Source organism: Carex rostrata, chromosome 3 (assembly GCF_964058835.1).
Source record: "Carex rostrata chromosome 3, lpCarRost1.2, whole genome shotgun sequence".
NCBI lineage: Eukaryota > Viridiplantae > Streptophyta > Magnoliopsida > Poales > Cyperaceae > Carex > Carex rostrata.
In genome coordinates this window covers 13,144,432-13,162,643 of record NC_135920.1, presented here as the reverse complement: position 1 = coordinate 13,162,643, position 18,212 = coordinate 13,144,432, and the positions used below count along the sequence as shown (strand labels likewise).

General features: G+C 37.8%; 3 protein-coding genes across 4 annotated transcripts; 1 reads left to right on the top strand and 2 right to left on the bottom strand.

Moving 5' to 3' along the window:
• Positions 1–6,147, bottom strand: LOC144551599 (ATP-dependent caseinolytic (Clp) protease/crotonase family protein). 2 transcript variants are annotated; one of them, XM_078299630.1, is made up of 14 exons: positions 5,908–6,147; positions 5,729–5,809; positions 5,529–5,597; positions 5,353–5,416; positions 4,494–4,573; positions 4,325–4,408; positions 3,912–3,996; positions 3,730–3,815; positions 3,267–3,388; positions 2,742–2,802; positions 2,334–2,432; positions 1,615–1,716; positions 991–1,032; positions 1–402 (listed from the first exon to the last, which is right to left on the bottom strand). In XM_078299630.1, the coding sequence occupies exons 1-14, from the start codon at positions 6,034–6,036 to the stop codon at positions 286–288; spliced, it is 1,221 nt and encodes a 406-aa protein (XP_078155756.1). In that variant the 5' UTR covers positions 6,037–6,147; the 3' UTR covers positions 1–285. The 2 variants fall into 2 exon arrangements, with proteins under 2 accessions (XP_078155756.1, XP_078155757.1); XM_078299631.1 differs by having other exon boundaries at positions 5,729–5,826; positions 5,908–6,052.
• A 334-nt stretch (positions 6,148–6,481) lies between these two features.
• Positions 6,482–10,711, top strand: LOC144551598 (coatomer subunit beta-1). Its single transcript, XM_078299628.1, has 4 exons — positions 6,482–8,785; positions 9,142–9,651; positions 9,799–9,884; positions 10,170–10,711. Exons 1-4 carry the CDS (start codon positions 6,722–6,724, stop codon positions 10,375–10,377), a joined length of 2,868 nt encoding a protein of 955 aa, XP_078155754.1. The 5' UTR covers positions 6,482–6,721; the 3' UTR covers positions 10,378–10,711.
• A 1,250-nt stretch (positions 10,712–11,961) lies between these two features.
• Positions 11,962–17,270, bottom strand: LOC144551593 (putative trehalose-phosphate phosphatase 2). The gene is made up of 12 exons (XM_078299624.1): positions 17,081–17,270; positions 15,287–15,351; positions 14,741–15,200; positions 14,239–14,379; positions 14,085–14,156; positions 13,853–13,981; positions 13,459–13,515; positions 13,274–13,375; positions 13,096–13,173; positions 12,693–12,833; positions 12,523–12,615; positions 11,962–12,422 (listed from the first exon to the last, which is right to left on the bottom strand). The coding sequence occupies exons 3-12, from the start codon at positions 15,023–15,025 to the stop codon at positions 12,372–12,374; spliced, it is 1,149 nt and encodes a 382-aa protein (XP_078155750.1). The 5' UTR covers positions 15,026–15,200; positions 15,287–15,351; positions 17,081–17,270; the 3' UTR covers positions 11,962–12,371.
• Between the last annotated feature and the right edge of the window lie 942 nt (positions 17,271–18,212).

Below are 18,212 nucleotides of genomic sequence, written 5' to 3'. Positions count from 1 at the left end.
AAAATAATTCAATTTTCTTTATTCCAAGCCCATTTTCCCATTCTTTTCAACTTTTTTTGTTTAAATTGGAACATTTAGTACGTTGGCAGTTTTGGTAATCACACTACAAAACATTTGGTGCCACTGTGAGCATGAACCAAAAAGGCCAATTTACTCGTGAGGTTTTGCCAAAACAACACGAGCCATTAGCAGAAACAATGATAAAATTTTATGCGCAAAAATCTACCTAATGTCCAGAGGCAAAATGAATAAAAATGAGAGGCTTTGCAAAAGGAAAAAAAAAAATTAGATAAAAGCCTCTCGTTGATGTGTGGGCAGCTTCAATTCTTCAAATTCGTTGAGAGGTGAGAAATAATTATCGACCATATCGTCAGGAACATCGTTTAGAGTAGGTGGGTCCCACTGCATTTATGATTAAAGATGTTATTGCATTGTAACAGAATAAGCACTGCCCTCTATAAACCTCTGCTACAGTCTTTGCTGGTCTTTCTGAGTTCAGCAAGCATGAACTCCAGGTTCCATGGCATCAATGAACTCAGTTATGATCTCAAGTTGACAAATCAAAATCAATATTCTAAATGAGATGCAAACTGTTGAGCCTGTTCTTCGTCATAATATGATGCATGGATGTTGAAGTCATAAAAATTTAGTGTTTACTTTATATTGGAGATCAAGATGTTATTGTAGGAAAGAAACTCCAAATATTCAGGTTTTTGACATGCATGTTGCTTATGACCTAGAACAACATCAACAGTTTAAGACGACATGTGAATCTTTGTGCATACCTATACAAAAAATAACCCTTTATGTTCCCAATTACCAGCTTATCATTACACAAGAACTAAAGACAGTTGAGGAAATTCTTAAAAAAATGGAGCTGTCAAGTAAGGGCTTATGAGATGTTTTTACCTTTGCCGGGAAAATAAATTACCAAGGCCAAAAACATATTTTGCTAAATGAAAAAAAAATATGCTAAATGAAATAAATTACCTTTGGTGCAGAGTCCTTGTCAACTAATTTTGCTCTCACACCCTGGGGAGAGACCAAATTATAAGACAATAAAAAGCAGAAGATAAAACTGCCCAGTCACTACTCTGCCCTTTCAATAAGGCATTAAGCATTCTGAGTCTGTTCGGCAAGTTGGATAGACTTAACTTTAAGCTCAGCTAAGGAAGTGGTGTTCGGTAACAAAATTTTTAAAAGTGAATGCTTAGCCAAATGCTTAAGCCAGGAAAAGGTATGCTTAAAAATTTGGGCAAGCTTAAAAAAGTGGGAAAAAAAGGAAGCTTAAGAAAGTGATTTTAAGCTTTGTAAAGAAACATGTGTTTGGCATGCTTAAGATTCCTCAAAGGACTGCGCCAAACAGCCCCAGAATTAACCTTTCATTCCAATTATATATTAAAAAAAAAAGAAATCATAGACTAGAGGGCTTTGAAAAACAAATAAAACAAGATCGGTACCGGTTTTGTACCAGCTAAAATTTCAGTTTAATTGTTTGATGGTTGTGGTTCTTATTTGAACTCCAAACAAAGCCAATTGATGCCTAAACATCATGACATGGATATTTCCCAAAGCACCATCACCACATGGAGTAACAAAAGGAAAAATTGTTACCTCAACAAATTCATGAGAAAGAGGTTTCGAGATGCCATGCAGGGACATGCGATACTCTCGAACAAGACATTCATCTAGAGTCTGAAATCTACCTTCACGTATCTGTACATTTAGATTTGAAAAAAATAGTGCTGGTAAAGGAGGAACCCAAACTATTTACAATCTTCACCCATATTATTGTTGGCATGCTCTATATTTAACTAAATAGAGGTTAAGTTGAGGCCTCTTTAAATAAGTGACTAAAAAATAAGTCACACTTCCTCGAATGCACCAATTTTGGGATTCTATTTCATACTGCTGCTGCAACTATTGCCACTGGGTTATATTAAGTATTAAGCACAGCTGCATGTCTTTGTCAAAATAGGGATAAACTGAAGTTGTTTGAATAAATGAGAGTCATTCAAATTTTGATGGCACTTAAATCCAGGTGCAGGTATTGTTTATACTGCCCAATGCAAAAAATTTAGTATTAGTAGGCACAATTGTACAATTACATAAACAAAAATAGGGCTTAGGTCAGGTTTTGTTCTGCATTTAAGGGTTGAAATAGGGCTTAGGTCAGGTTTTGTTCTGCATTTAAGGGTTGAAATAGGGCCTAGGTCAGGTTTTGTTCTGCATTTAAGGGTTGATTCAAGCTTAATTATGCTTAATTTTAAGTTTACTTGCAAATTTTGGATATTCTTATAAGTTCTAATAAGATAACAAATAAAGATGCATACCGATTTCAAGGCAACCTTCAGGCTCAGTGGAGAGGCTGCTTTCATCTTCTTAAGTGCAGATGTGCACCAATCCTGATTTGTTCTTGACACTTCACCTTCCTATCATAACATATCAAAAGTGATTCGGTATCAATTAAGCGACAAAAGTGATTCAGTATCAATTCAGCGAGGTCCAGTACAGGAGCAGACTATATGCAGTTAATATTATGATTAATAGCATTGTTGATGATTATTCCACCATGAGTTTAGTTGCGGCAAGATCAGTTGGGCAAAATTCAGAAAAGATGCTAGTTGGTAGCATAGTTGATGGCAATTAAGGCATCAATCCACAACTTGACTGGGGCACTGGGCCCACCTTGGACCTAATTAAATCATCAGAAACAAATTTACAGAAAAAAAAAAGCTAACCAAAGCATCAATAATCTCCTCAACAGTATCACGGCAGAAGCATCGATCTATGTTCTCTAATCTGAAAAAATGGAAAAGGAAACACATTAAATTCTAGGACCGAAAGGATGTAACATAGAGCTATTTCAAAGCATTGTCACCTTTTCATGGTACTTCCCATGGTCATTCCAACGATTCCCTACTCATGTGATACATATTGATCAATTCACTCTTTTTGATAATTTAAGTCCACTGCTTTTACAACAGGTTCTAATAAAAATTCTTCCTTAATACTCCCTGTAAAACCACAGTAACCTAGATTACTTCTGCAAATAATAATCTAGCTATGAGCTAATTTTGATTTTATTTCTTAGTGTTTTACGCAATTAAGCAGCAAAACATATGAATTAACATAACAAAAACATAATTTGTGATCATCCTATCATCTGTATCTTATGTACATACTAGTACAGATTAAAAAGCGAAACAAAATCTGAGATTCAATTACTTGTACATAACCAACAGACAAACACACGGAAGACAAACCTATGGAAAATGCTTTTCTTATCAGGGTAAACAATGTCGCCGTATTGTGCTAGAGAGGTGTCTATAATTGAAGGATCATCAGTCACCAACTTAGCGAGCCTTTCATCGATCAAACCAAGTTGCTGTCAAACAAAAGAATAAAAATAAAAGCAAAAAAAAATTAAAAAAACTAAAGCAACAATAGATAAATTTAACAAATATCATGTATTACATAGCCATGCACCCAACAATATTACATCTTCTCAAAACACACTTACCCATAGTTCTGTATATTATCAGCGTGGCATGATACTAATTCCCTTGAGAAATATAATGCACTGTGAGTGTTTAGTACTTGGAAGTACAATAAACATTTTAAAAAACAGCAAGCCAGTAGTATTGAGTTTCCAATTTTTTCCTCTGTTCTATCTTCTTATTCTTTTGGTGTGTGTGTGTGTGCGGGGGAGGGGGGGTGACGGCTAACCTCACTCATTGCATAGTGTGTGGCCAGACCAACAGCAATCATATCCACACCATTAATTCGCTCACCCGTCAAAGCCAAGTACTCTCCTGAAATGTTAAATTGAAATGAAAATCTATATCACTTCTGGTAATCTGAGAGCAGAGTTTCATAAGGAATATTGTCCTGTAAGCTACATCGCATACCTACATGACCTGGCAAATGCGATAGATAGAAGGAAGCTCCAGCATCAGGGTGGAAGCCAATATGAACTTCTGGAGTAGCAAACATCTTGAAAAACAATTCAAAAACTATTTTAAAATCTTGGCAAAAAATCTCAGGGATAATGCAAGCAGTTAGCTAACTAAAGAGTTGTGTAATATAAAAGAAAGAATGCAATTCTCTAATAAAGTGGTATGCAAACTACAAGAATCTACATTAACTCCTTACTCTATACGGGCTTATCTCTGACAAATAAACTCTGGGATTATGTGGATTTACTTGTCCTTTTGGGAAGGGATGAGCATGGCTAACAGGCAAGCAATAACAGCCACACCAATAGGCAACATCACATTTTGTCATAGTAAATTTATATGGAGAAGGATTTAGTAGCTCTTACAGTTTTATTTGTTGCAATACGAAATGTACCAGGAATAGAAACACCACCTCCACCACCCATTGTTATGCCATCCAGAATAGCCACCTATGTTAAAGAAAATGTTGTTGATGGGACAATGGATGCACTAATATTGTATATATTCATTATACAACTACAGAAGCACACATACATGGGGTTTCAAGTATGTGCCTAGCACATAAATGAACATGTACAGGTTCTTGAAGAAATCCTTGCACTCTTCAATCTTTCCTGCACTTGATTAACTGTTATCACTAAAACAATCATTGACATAACAAATGATTTTAAGAATTCATTAGAAAGAATATATTGGCATTCTTTTTAAAAGAAGCATTTTAATCGGAAAATGCATCTTTTAAACACAGACAAATGAAAAGATCCAATGCTCATTCACAACAAATAAGGAATTTTAAACTAACTATTAGCATAAGCAGGTGGAGGGTAATAGTCTTTTAATGAAGGTGGGACCAGAAGGGTAGGGAGGATTTTTATGTATCAGTAGACTCAGGGTTCTTTAGATTTTTAATGTGTAATTATGAATGAGCTTTTTAGCAAAGTGCACCCACAAATTTTAAGGTGTTGGCAATATCACACTTGGCACCCAACCATTTTTTGGGTTTGCAACTGTATCCGCCTGTTATTAGCTAAATAGCATGTGCACATATGGCTCCTAAGTTTTTCCATATTAATTCATTGAAATCTTACAGACCCAAAGTTCATTAAATTGAAAGCTGACACACTTCAATTTGTTTTGGACCTATTGTTTCATTTTAGCTCATATTTTGCTTAAGGTCAAAGAAAATATCATTATAGTCAGGGAGCAAATATTGTCCACATTTTACAGCATACACCTAGATTGTCGCATGAGGGTAATGACTATTAGGACTTTCAACATATAAAAAAAATACTACCTTATTATAAAGCTCAAACATTATTGAGTTCATTGGCAGATAAGAAATTCCGTATCATTTATCACTGAAACTAACCCAAATTATTAAAAAAATTCCTACCTTCATTAATCTGCTTATATAGTGTGACAACATCACCGCCAGCACAGAATGCTCTGCCACTGCCCTTTATACAATAAAAGCAACAATCAACCATTCTGATCATTATATATTCCAAAACATTCTCATCATAACATCTGATTAAAACAAACAGGGAACAATGAAACAAAATCTACTACCTTCATCACGACAAACCCAATATCAGGATTATCCTCCCAAGATTCATACAGTTTTTTCAGCCTAACTCCCTGCATAATAATCACGCAAACATTTCGTCAAACACCTCGGCTACACTCAGCATGAAATGGAAATCATCAGACTGAGTTCTTCTTTCATTAAAAAAATCACAGTAGACAGGCTAAGCAAACCGCAACAGTACCATGTTTGTATTAAGAGTATTCAGAAAAGATGGTCGATTAAGGACTGCAGCTCGTGCACCTGCCATCCCTTCAACAAGGACCTGAAAGGTGAAACCGTCTGTATCAATGGTAACTACAAAATCAATGTAGAGGAAAGAAAAGGTAACGAGAAAGATAAAGGAGAAGCTAAGTTTGTTACTTCGTTCTGGAGTTGATCATCTGCGGAGGAGCGAGAGAGGCTTGTCGATAGAGATCTCTCGCTACTGAAAAATCCAAGTGAAGAAACAGAGCGTCGCGTTAAAGAAGCCACGGCCTTTAAGCCGCGCATCTTGACCTGTCCGTACAACTACAAAGAGAGAGAGAGAGAGAGAGAGAGAGAGGAGAGGAGAGGAGAGGAGAGGGAGTGAGAGACGCAAGACCAGCAGTGGCTGCTTTGTTTTGTAGGGTTTGTATCGCAATTGCCTGAACGGAGGACAGACTGGTCCGCATTCCCTAAAGTAACTCAAAATTTGAGTTGAGATCTGTACCGTTCGATCAGAATCCGGTGAAAAATCTAGCCCGAGGTATAAATAATGCACGGGAACTTTAATATTCGTGCCAAATCAGATCAAACGGTCCAGATCTAAGAGAAATTTTTTGAGTTACTTCAGGAGATCCGAGTTCAACAGAAACAGACTGTTGAAATGCGGGTTGTGGATCTCATTCTGAGAAAGGCCATGGTGAGCAATGCCAAGCTCAAGGAACTAACGGTTCAGCCCTTTTCTAACGATGGGCCTCCAGCCCAGTGCACATTCTTTCATTATGGATTTTCAACTTCATAACGCACGCACGCACGCAGCACGTGCCTCGACCGTCGACTTCTTTGCCCAAAATAATCCAACCCTCAACGCTCGATGCCTCGGATCTGAAACACCCCTCCCTCCCTCTCTTCTCCCAGATCTCTCTCTCTTCCTTCCTCCTCTCCCCATTTTTCTCTAACTGGATCCACCCCAGATCCAGATCCAGATCCAGCCATGGAGAAACCCTGCACGCTTTTGGTCCACTTCGACAAGGGCACCCCTGCCATGGCGAACGAAATCAAGGAAGCCCTTGAAGGCAGCGACGTCGTCGCCAAAGTTGACGCCATGAAGCGCGCCATCATGCTTCTCCTAAACGGAGAAACCCTCCCACAGCTCTTCATCACCATCGTCCGTTACGTGCTTCCGTCGGAGGATCACACGGTCCAGAAGCTCCTCCTCCTTTACCTCGAAATCATTGACAAGACAGATGCACGTGGCCGGGTTCTTCCTGAGATGATCCTGATCTGTCAGAATTTACTCAACAATCTACAACATTCTAACGAGTACATTCGTGGTGTTACTCTTCGATTCCTCTGCAGGATTTCGGAGCCTGAAATCTTGGAGCCGCTGATCCCGTCAGTGCTTACCAATCTCGAGCATCGCCACCCTTTTATTCGCCGGAATGCACTCCTCGCCATCTCATCAATCTACCGCTTGCCTAACGGAGAGCAGCTGTTACCTGATGCACCTGAATTGGTTGAGAAAGCGTTGAGCTCTGAGCAAGATGCATCAGCTAAACGCAATGCGTTCGTCATGCTGTGCAATTGCTCCCAAGATCGTGCTGTTGCATATCTTTTGTCCAATGTGGATCGGGTGGCAGAATGGCCTGACCTGCTCCAGATGGCTGTGGTGGATCTGATCCAAAAGGTCTGCCGTGCAAATCGCCCTGATAAGGGTAAACATATTAAAATAATCATTTCTCTCCTCTCATCTTCCAGTACAGCTGTTGTGTATGAATGTGCTGGAGCACTTGTTTCTCTTTCCTCGGCCCCCACTGCTGTACGGGCTGCAGCAAACACCTACTGTCAATTGCTGTCCTCTCAAAGTGACAACAATGTGCGTCTTATTATCCTTGATCGGTTGATAGAGCTTCGTAAGTCCCACCGTGAGGTCATGTCTGAGGTCGTGATGGACGTGCTCCGAGCTCTCTCCAGCCCCAACCCTGATGTGCGCCGCAAGGTGCTAGATATAGTGCTTGATTTAGTTTCTCCCAAAAATGTGGATGAGGTTGTGTTGTTCCTCAAGAAAGAGGTGGTTAAGACTCAGGCAGCTGGTGAATCTGACAAGGACGCAGGTGGCGAGTACCGGCAGATGCTGGTCCAAGCCATCCATGCATGTACAGTCAAATTTCCAGAAGTTGCCGGGTCGGTCGTCCATGTACTCATGGATTTTCTCGGTGACTCGAATGTGGCTTCTGCTATTGATGTTGTTATATTCGTACGTGAGATAATAGAGACCAACCCGAAGCTGAGGGTCTCCATGATTCAGCGACTAACTGACACCTTTTATCAGATACGGGCTGCCCGGGTCTGTTCATGCGCACTGTGGATCTTAGGAGAATACTCTCTCTCCCTTTCTGAGGTTGAAGCTGCAATCTCCACCATCAAACAATGCCTAGGTGAACTCCCTTTCTACTCAGCCACAGAGGATGCCGACTCCACTACCGACTCCACAAAACAACCTCATGCTGTCAATTCAAGTGTGACTACCTCTTCACGGAGACCAGTGGTCTTGGCTGATGGGACCTATGCAACCCAAAGTGCTGCCTCAGAGGCTGCAGTTGTTGCTCCATCAGTTGTGCCTGGTTCGCTCTCCAATATCCCAAACCTGAGATCTTTGATCCTCTCTGGTGATTTTTTTTTGGCAGCCGTGGTGGCGTCAACCTTGACCAAGCTGGTATTAAGGCTTGAAGAAGTGCAACCAGCCAAGGCTGAGACAAACAAAGCTGGTGCTTCTGCTTTGCTTATCATGGCCTCCATGCTACAATTTGGCCAATCAGGCTTTGCACCACACCCAATTGACGATGACTCGTACGACAGGATTGTGTTATGTATGAGGTTGCTTTGCAACACTGGGGATGAAGTCCGAAAGGTGTGGTTGGAATCATGCCGTCAAAGCTTCGCAAAGATGCTTGCAGAGAAGCAATTTAGAGAGACCGAGGAGCTTCGAGCTAAAGCCCAGATTTCCCATGCCCAGCCTGATGACCTTATTGATTTCTACCACTTGAAAAGCCGCAAGGTTAGTAGTGAGCTTTTTGTTCACATTTTACTTAAAAAGAACATGGAATAGCAATTAACAATGGTGTTTCAATGTTGCCCTCTATCCGGTTACACTTAATTCCTCACTTTCTAAAGTGCTTATTATCAAATTTAGGGTGTCTCAGAAGGTTATATGTACATGCATCTTCCTCTACTGTGTGATTTTGTTGGACACTGAATGTCATTGTGTTCCCATGCATCTACTAAGAACTAAGAATCTTACATGTAGGATTGGTAATAGGGCAATAGTTTCTAATGTGACCCTTTATTCTGAGAAGTTTATTGCCCCACTCCCCGCCCAACATTTCCCTCTCATCTGCATCTTTTGATTTTCAGGGCATGAGCCAGCTAGAGCTTGAAGATGAGGTCCAGGATGATTTGAAGCGTGCAACTGGTGAGTTCACCAAAGACACTGACGATGCAGCCCGTCTGAACCGGATCCTGCAGCTTACTGGATTCAGTGACCCAATATATGCTGAGGCATATGTGACAGTGCATCACTATGACATCGTGCTCGATGTCACCATCATAAATCGTACCAAGGAGACGCTCCAAAACCTATGCCTTGAGCTTGCCACCATGGGGGACCTCAAGCTGGTCGATCGCCCACAGAATTACACTCTTGCCCCTGAGTCAAGTCGGCAGATCAAGGCAAATATTAAGGTGTCCTCGACTGAGACTGGGGTTATTTTTGGCAATATCGTGTATGAGACCTCTAATGTTATGGAGAGGAATGTGGTGGTGCTGAATGATATACATATTGATATTATGGATTATATTTCACCCGCTGCCTGTGCTGATGTTACTTTTAGGAACATGTGGGCTGAGTTTGAGTGGGAAAATAAGGTATCTCAATCTTTGCTCAATATTTCTTACATAAGATAAAAGAATGTATGCAAAATATGTTTCCAGGAGTTGCAAGCTTTCCTTCAAAATTTTGATAAAATAATTTTTCCTTCTCTATCTTTTCTTAATATATATTTTTGTATTCAGGTGGCGGTGAGCACAGTAATTCAGGACGAGAAAGAGTTCTTGGATCACATTATAAAATCTACAAATATGAAATGCCTCACCCCACTGTAAGCTTTCAATAAATTCTGCATTAGGTCCATAATTAATTGCATGCCATCATGGCTGCAGCACAGCAGTTTGAGCCAATATTTAACCTTGGGTTATTTCTCACAATGCTGAAAAAGAACCCTGAGGAAAACATAATAATGAAAAAAAAAAAAACAATATAATGCTGAAAGAAGTGGTCATAAAATTCCCTAATAACCCTTGACGGAAATGGTGACCTACAACTCTATATCTTTGGGTCAGCCTGGAGATAGCTAATGACCAGTATTGTTCATTTTCATTTTCAGGTCAGCACTTGAAGGGGAGTGTGGCTTCCTGGCTGCAAACCTGTATGCGAAAAGTGTTTTTGGTGAGGATGCATTGGTAAATATCAGTATTGAGAAACAAGCTGATGGCAAACTGAGTGGTTATATCCGGATCAGAAGCAAGACCCAAGGCATTGCTCTTAGCTTAGGAGACAAAATCACTCTCAAACAGAAAGGCGGCGACCGTTAATTAGTTCTTTCACTTTTTACTCTGATCCATATCCATGTATTGTTATAGTGCACTTTTGAACTTTTTGTTTTTTTTCCCAGATTGAGTTATCAAATTTTTTGGTTAATCCGTGAACAATAGGGATGCGAGTTCTTGTTGTTGTATCAGCTATTTTTTCAGTATACTTGGGCATTCATTCAAGAAGTGAATTTGATTTCACAAAAGTAGACTATCATTGCAATGTATTAATATAGAATTTTTATCATACATTTTTTTTGTACATGTAATCATTTTGCTGGGGTTCTCAAAAGTCCGAACAGGCTAATGTTTTGACCCTGTTAGAGGGCACTCCTGAGATTGTTTCTCGTTGTTTTCTGATTTTCACTGAGGCTTTCCTGCCAATTCTTTTTAGTATGATGTTTGTCATTGAATTAGATGCTATACTCAAAACAAGAATTTCCCCTGTTGATGTAAAATCTGTCAAGCTAAACAGGGACCATATTCTGGATTGCTAAAGATATTGACAACACTGTTTTGGCTTCATGTAGCACAGAAGTCATATGTATTTTCATTTTAGTATTGTCTGTAAGTCAAAACAGCAGTGTCAATGTCTTTACCCTTTGGGATGATGCTTAACAAGTTTATCCAGTCTTTACCCTTTGTGATGATGCTTAACAAACTTATCCGGTTTACCCGGACTGTGTCAGTGTCAAAACAGGTCCATGAAAGTGCGGTAAAATAACAACATGATTGTCAGAAAATTGCAAGGTTTAGATATCTTAACAGAGGTAAGGAGGTTAAGCTAATTCAACGATTCAACACTTAGGTCCCTGCCTTTAAGATGAAGTAGCAGTTAATAACTGTCATATGATACCATCCTTTTTCAGAAGCTAATTCTTCTTTTTATGAAAACCAGATAGCGGCTATCAGATTGGTACAGAAAAGTAAGAAATAAAATTACATCAATAGGAACTCGTCCCTATTACAAACCTGGCACCATTGCACAGCAATACCACAGCACTGTATCCCCTCTTGTAAACCAGTATTTTACCTGCATCCCCTCTTGTCCGCAGTACTACAAGGTCAGAACACTTCCTATACCAGTATCTTATCAACAGTACCGCAGCCATTGTATCCCCTCTTGTACCGTTCTTTGCCCCTTGGCTGACACCATCTCCTCTCAAAGTTTTTATTATTTCGCTCCTTCCCAGTGTCCAGCAAGCTGCTATAAATAGAACACCCCAGTTCTTCCTAGGAATCCTTCCCCTACTACTCGCCCATGATGCTAACTAAGTTTGTTGAGTGCATAATTCAAAAAATGTTAAAAGAGCTTATGGGCTATCTTATCCTTTGAGGCTGTCTGAAATCAAAATTAATTTGAAAAACAATTAATTAATACTATTAAATGTTAGTGATGAAGAAAGACACCTAGCTAATCTATTTTGATAGTGACAAAAAATTATCTTGTAATGGTTGGGGATTTTTTGTTGGATAAAATTGAAGAAAAATTATCTTCTATCTATTGGTGGAAGACTGATAATGTATCAGTATTAACTGGAGTACCTCTTTACTCCTGGACTACATACAAAATCGCTGACAAAATATTAAACAAATTAATATATAGATGTAAGTTCCTAGTAGCCACTAGGAAAGACATGATCACCGAATTAAATACACTGGTTCTTTTAAATACTCGAACACACAACAAAATTTCAGCATCCGAGCTTTACAGTAAAATCAACATTTCTCTAGTCATATGCAATCCATTTACTTGAGGAGAAGATACATAGAATATGGAAAACAAAAAACAAATGGATGTTACACTGGCAAGAAATATATTGCCCTTTAAAAAAAGAAACAATAAAAATAAATAAATGCATGTCAAACTAATACATCCTGTTGCTCCGCGCCTCCTCGTACCACGGTCAGTTATTAGTCAGAAATTTCTTTCTGTAATATATAACTTTAACTTCACACAACTGGTAAACCAAACACTAACGGATCATCACTTTTTCCTAATTGGCATTTTCCTTCCATTTTACAAGGGACTTGAGAAACTCCATGACCTAAGAAAAAAGCAAGAAAAAAACTAATTGAAATCTGTTATCCTTCCAAAAGGAGGTGATACAATGAACTCGCAACAGTAGTTCTCAAAATTGCAATTACCTCTGATGGATCTCTCAATGAGTAAAAGGCATCGGTGTCTTTCCGTACAGACGAAACTAGAATACCGTAACCACACTTGCGCTCCCTTAGAACCTGCATCCCATTTATAAAAGTTAAAGTGTGCATTCTAGCAGTGATTCTAATTATAAAAAATAAAAAAATAAAGTTACCTTGAATGCATCTTCATCAGTACGGTCATCTCCAACATAAATTGGAAGCACATCATTGCAATCACTTAGATCAAGTGATTCAAGCAGAAACTCAACAGCCTTTCCCTTGTTCCAATCTATTGTTGGGCGAACCTCAAAAACCTAGATTAAATTAAGATGCAAATTTAATAAGTCCGAATACACTTGTGCAAATTGTATACAATAGATAAGCAGAAAAGCATAAAGTAGATGTTGGGTTTGTTCTCATTAACTGCTTTATGGTAAATTGGAGGCAATCTCATTCACAAGTTACAAAAGGTTTCGCTGTCTTTTGGTACATCATTTTATTTGGAAACAAACTTCTTCATTTCTTAAATAATATTTCATTCAAATTTGAAAAATTAAGCATCCTGCTAATTCTGACCTTTCGCCCACTGGTTAGTCGCAAACGAGGGTAGTTCTTGAGAACCTCCTTTACACATTGATCAACTAGGCCATAATCCTAATATTCAAATACCAAAAAGAAAATTAAGAAGAATTTCTTTTGATGTACTTTCATTTATAAAGTTAAGAAAGTGATTTGTGTTGGAGTTCAGAATTACCTCCACGGCCACATTGCGGTAATGTACAGAGACGCAAAATTTGTTGTTCTCTACAGATGATCCTTTAATGTCTTTAGTTTTCTCAATGAGGGTTCTAAAAACCTGCATTGTAGCTTCTTTTTTATTTTTCTGAAACTTTTGGCATCAGCAAATATTGAGATTAAGTGACAGTGAAATATAATTACCTCATCGATCATTGGTAAAAACTCACTTGCTGGCTGGAAAAGATTAACTACCTTCCCCTGCAGTAGCAGAAATCTTATGAGAACATTGCCTTTGATTTGTTGAATACAAAGGGCTATTGAAAAACAAAACCAAAAATTAATGCTAACCTAAGGACTGAAATTAAGTACTTAAGTTTTGAACTTTCGATTAACAATGAAACCATTTGAATTTATTCACAATTCCCTCTGAAGCACAAATCAAGAGCTATTATTAAAGCAACAGCTGGTGAACTAGGAGTTGGTAAGAAGAGTATGCTTTTGGCTTTTGCTCGGTTATAAATAGAAAATTGTGTTCTTTTGACTTCATTAACTGATAATTACATATGAGACATTACAGAATATGACTTCAACTAACCTGTGAGTCAGTGGTCCTAATGGAGTTAGGATGGGACCCATGAGAATCATTATTTCTGACAGGACCCATAATGTCCATTCCATGGCTCCCAGCGTAATAAAGTTCTGTTAGCTTTACAAATTCAAAAACCTACAGATAGCAGGAAAATATTTAAATTTGAATTACTAAACAGAGCTATAACAAAAGAACCATTTTTTTTAATTAAATCCTGAAGAAAAAATTCTTTAATTACCTTATCACGGGATCTACCACTAATGATAGCGGTAGGGAAGTACCTCGCAACATTTTTCACTGAAGTACGCATCTGTGTATAAATCAATCAAGTTAATACCATAGTTATTGAATTAGATTCAACATAATTAGATCAAAGCTGATATTTGTTTTACCTCGTCAGTCATGATGGCATTTTCAGGGTTGTCAACGATAGGTGATAGAGTCCCATCATAATCCAAGAACAATGCAATTCTTTTTCCCTTTGCATGCGCTGTTATTTGCTCAAACGAAGTTAAAGCAGATGGGTACTTCATCTATCAGAAGAAAACAGAATAATTTTAAAATTATAAAAAAAAATGATTGCTCTGAACCGGGTTCCTCTTGCAAGGAATTTATGGGAAACACGTTATGATTGCTCTGAACCGGTATTCCAATATCTTATGAAGATATTTATGGGAAACACGTTAAACAAAGAAAAATATCGGTACTAAAACTCTGTTAAATCTCTAACAATCATTTGAAGTCGATTGGCCCCCACGAATGAGAACATTTTCTGACTCTCTCTCTCTCTGCTATTCAGTCATACAAAATTCCCATCTGTTTTTTTTTTCTTCTTCTTCAATTTCAACATTTCAACTAAGGACGTGCATATGAAAATATAAATCAATAACGTACCATCCAAGTAAAGTATTGCTCAAAACTATCGTCTGAATCCTTGGTTTGCTTCTTGCGAGGAGGCGAGCAAGCAATCATGGCCTCCAACCAGCCGCCAGCACGAAGCTCATCAAGCTTGCTGGGCACATTCTTTCTTCTTTGGATGTTATTCAACAACATACTAGTTTTTGAGTTTAATTCAATACTAGGTGGGTATGACATAAGGTTTGAAGGAAGGCCGAGTCTCGATTTTACCGGGATAGGTTCACTTATTACTGGAGAGTTATGGTTTGGCTTCAAATCCATTGATGTGTCCAAAAAGAAATGGAAAATAAGGCTAATTAATTCTGGTTAGAACAGGGGAACAATTTTTTTGTTTTCTAGCTTAACCAACCCTTTTGTCGATGAAAAACCACTTTTTCAATGTTTTCTTGTCAGTGAAGCAGTGAAGGCAGCCCATCAAACAGAGATTAGCTCAGACCTGATTTGAGAAATGCTTAAAATTACTTCAATGAAGAAAAAAAAATGTTCATTGTTCATTGGAATTCTTTGAGTGTGGCTTTCTACCTGATCATTGCCCCGGTAATGAAGAACTCTCAAGTACCATTCAAAGTTTGAAATCTCTCTATTAACTGCATGAAGAGATACGGAGATCAGTTTATGTACTTGTTAGGACAGCTAAAGAAGAAGCTTTCAATAAGATTTCCAGCACCTTACAATGACGAATAAACAAATCAAGGGGCAATTTAGTACAATAAAAATGGAAACCTAAACACATGCTTGATACGAATTTCAACTTTAAGCAAAAGTCCCGTCAGAATCAGTATTAAATATTAATTAAGTACCAGTTGATTAAAAGAAACAATTTTGTTATAGAAAAGGTACTTGTGGTGAAAGTCAAAATATAGGTTGTTTTAACCAAAGATGGCGTAGAAGAAAGTTAACATTAATGGTAAACTAATTTCAATCAACCTCTAATTTAAGCACAAGTTTATTAAGTGAAGTTAATTTTCTCCCGTCATCCCGTGTGGTGGGAAAAAAGAAAAGAAAAAGAAAAGTAAAGGTCCATACAAATATACAATACAATGAATCTGTCCATATCACGAAAATACGATCTTCTGTGGCCTAATACAGTATGCACTTATTTAACATAGGATGGATGAGAGCATCTGCATCCCTGAAACTATTAGAGTTTCTAATCTGACGTGGCAGTTTCTAATCTAATTTCAAAAATGTGGGAGAGTTTCTTATTTAGAAACTATGCATGAAAGTTTCTTATTAAGAAACTGTTTATAAACTCTATGTTGGCCAAATGATTGGCTCAAATTGTTTCTCCTATTTTAATTTGTTGCTGACGTGGCTTAATAGAAACTCTAAAATGAGTTTTAGGGATGTGAGAGTTAGAAATTTTAAAGACCATAATTTCTAAAAAATAGTTAACAGATATTTAGAAATCATTTTGAGTTTTAGGGATGTAGATGCTCTGAGGCCAAACACGGAAAAGCTACACTGTTGTAGCCACAGAAAAGTATTTCTGCTTTAACTCGTGGACCATGTCTGCCCACATTCTAGACAAACGAGACACGTTAAAGACAAAGACCTTCGGAAATTAAATCCGCAACAATGACTTTCCATCATGCAATATGTATAACGGGTCATTTTATAAACGCAACACAAAAACCACAAGGATCTGAACAGCCACATTACAACAAACACACACACTACATACACCTAACAATTGAATGAGAGGCGACATTAATTTTTATACACAATTTATTTAGGGGAGGTACCTTTCCTAACCAACTTGTAACTTGTAAAAAGAAACAATAAAAAAAAGAGCACTAGGATCACAGGTACTACGTGTTGACATCCAGCCATCCAGGAGATTATAGTTGTGAAAGGGACCTTGATTGGAACAAACTGGGTGGTTTGAAACTTTCCAAATTCGAGAAGGAGACGAGGAAACTACACCGACAAATGCGGAAACCAAACAAAAATGTAATTAAAGGAAATAAGAGGGGTAGAAATGAGAAAAAGATGTCATATAATGTACGGAAGTCCGAAGAAAATTGAGAAACCGTACTTTCTCTAAAATTGAAAATAAAACCGACAAGACATGAGGTGATGAAGATTCTATATGAATCATTAAAATACCAAATTCATCTCTTCAAATCAGATAACAAGGAGGAGGATTTAATATATCTGATAAAATTACAAAATATTTATTAATATTAAATCTGACAAAATTACAATATATTTATTAACTTTAAAAGGGACAGTGTATCAAAGAAAAAACACAAAATAATCAAAAGATTCCGAAATGCATAATTTATATTCAAAAGCAACTCTGAGAGATCATACCTTGATCCGAATTAAATGCACTGTGAGGTCAACTATCAGCTGGAGCGGAGATTGAGAAAGATTCAGAATCCACGAATCAGGGAACTAATAAGCAGCAACTAATTGGGAGAGAGAATAGAGAAGAAGAAGAAAAGTATAGAAGCTTTTGATTTTGACACTAAATAGGGGTCGGGAGAATGGAGGAGAGAAGAAGAAGAGAGGAGAGATGGAAGGGGCGATCTATTAATAGCGAGAGGACAGGCGAGGAGAGAGGGACTGAACAGTGGGCCCATCAGAAAAGACGTGCGCGTCGAGCAGTGGACCGGTCAATTTAGGGAAATCGTAAACAGACGGAGGGAGGAAGATTAATTAGTTGGCGGGATTAATTTATCCCCCAGCTTGGAATTACGCAATTTCGCGCTGGAAATAGGAAATCGCGCGGGGAGGTTGCAACCGTAATTTATTCTAGAATATTATTAAAATAACTGACCAGAGCCCAATATTTTTGAATTTTTGGGGTCTAAAGGTTGGACTTTTTTCACAATTTAGTTAATCCAGCACATGTTTGTGTGACCTTCTGTGTGTTATTTAGTTGCTTCTGAATGGAAATTACGATCTGAATACTAAAAATATAAATTTTAGTGTCATAAAAAATATTTAAGATATTTTATTGAGGTTTTAGAGTATAAAGATCAATGTGCATGTATTATATTTTGATCGGTTTAAGCAAAATAATTTGGATTGTGGTATCTAAAAATAGAATAGATAGAATTTATTGTTAATTGACTCAAAACCGATTCTTAATTTATAAATTCAAGCACAAAAAATCTGAAACAATTTGATTGGATCAGACAGAGTAACAACATGTTACAACAATATACGAAAACTTGAAATTCTACTGTTGATTACATGAGAATAAAGAAACCTAACGGAAGATTACACAAAGCTAACACACGGATTACTACAGAGAAAAAGATACAAAGGAACTAAAAGCCTCCACGTCACGTTATTGTCAGCACCGAATAGACTTAAAACTAACAAAAATATTTAATACGCGGCGTGGACAATGGACAAAAAACAATATCATCCCTACCAAATACCAATACAGCGGAATTTGTATCCTCTGAGCTATCTCAAACTTTGCGTGACTTTA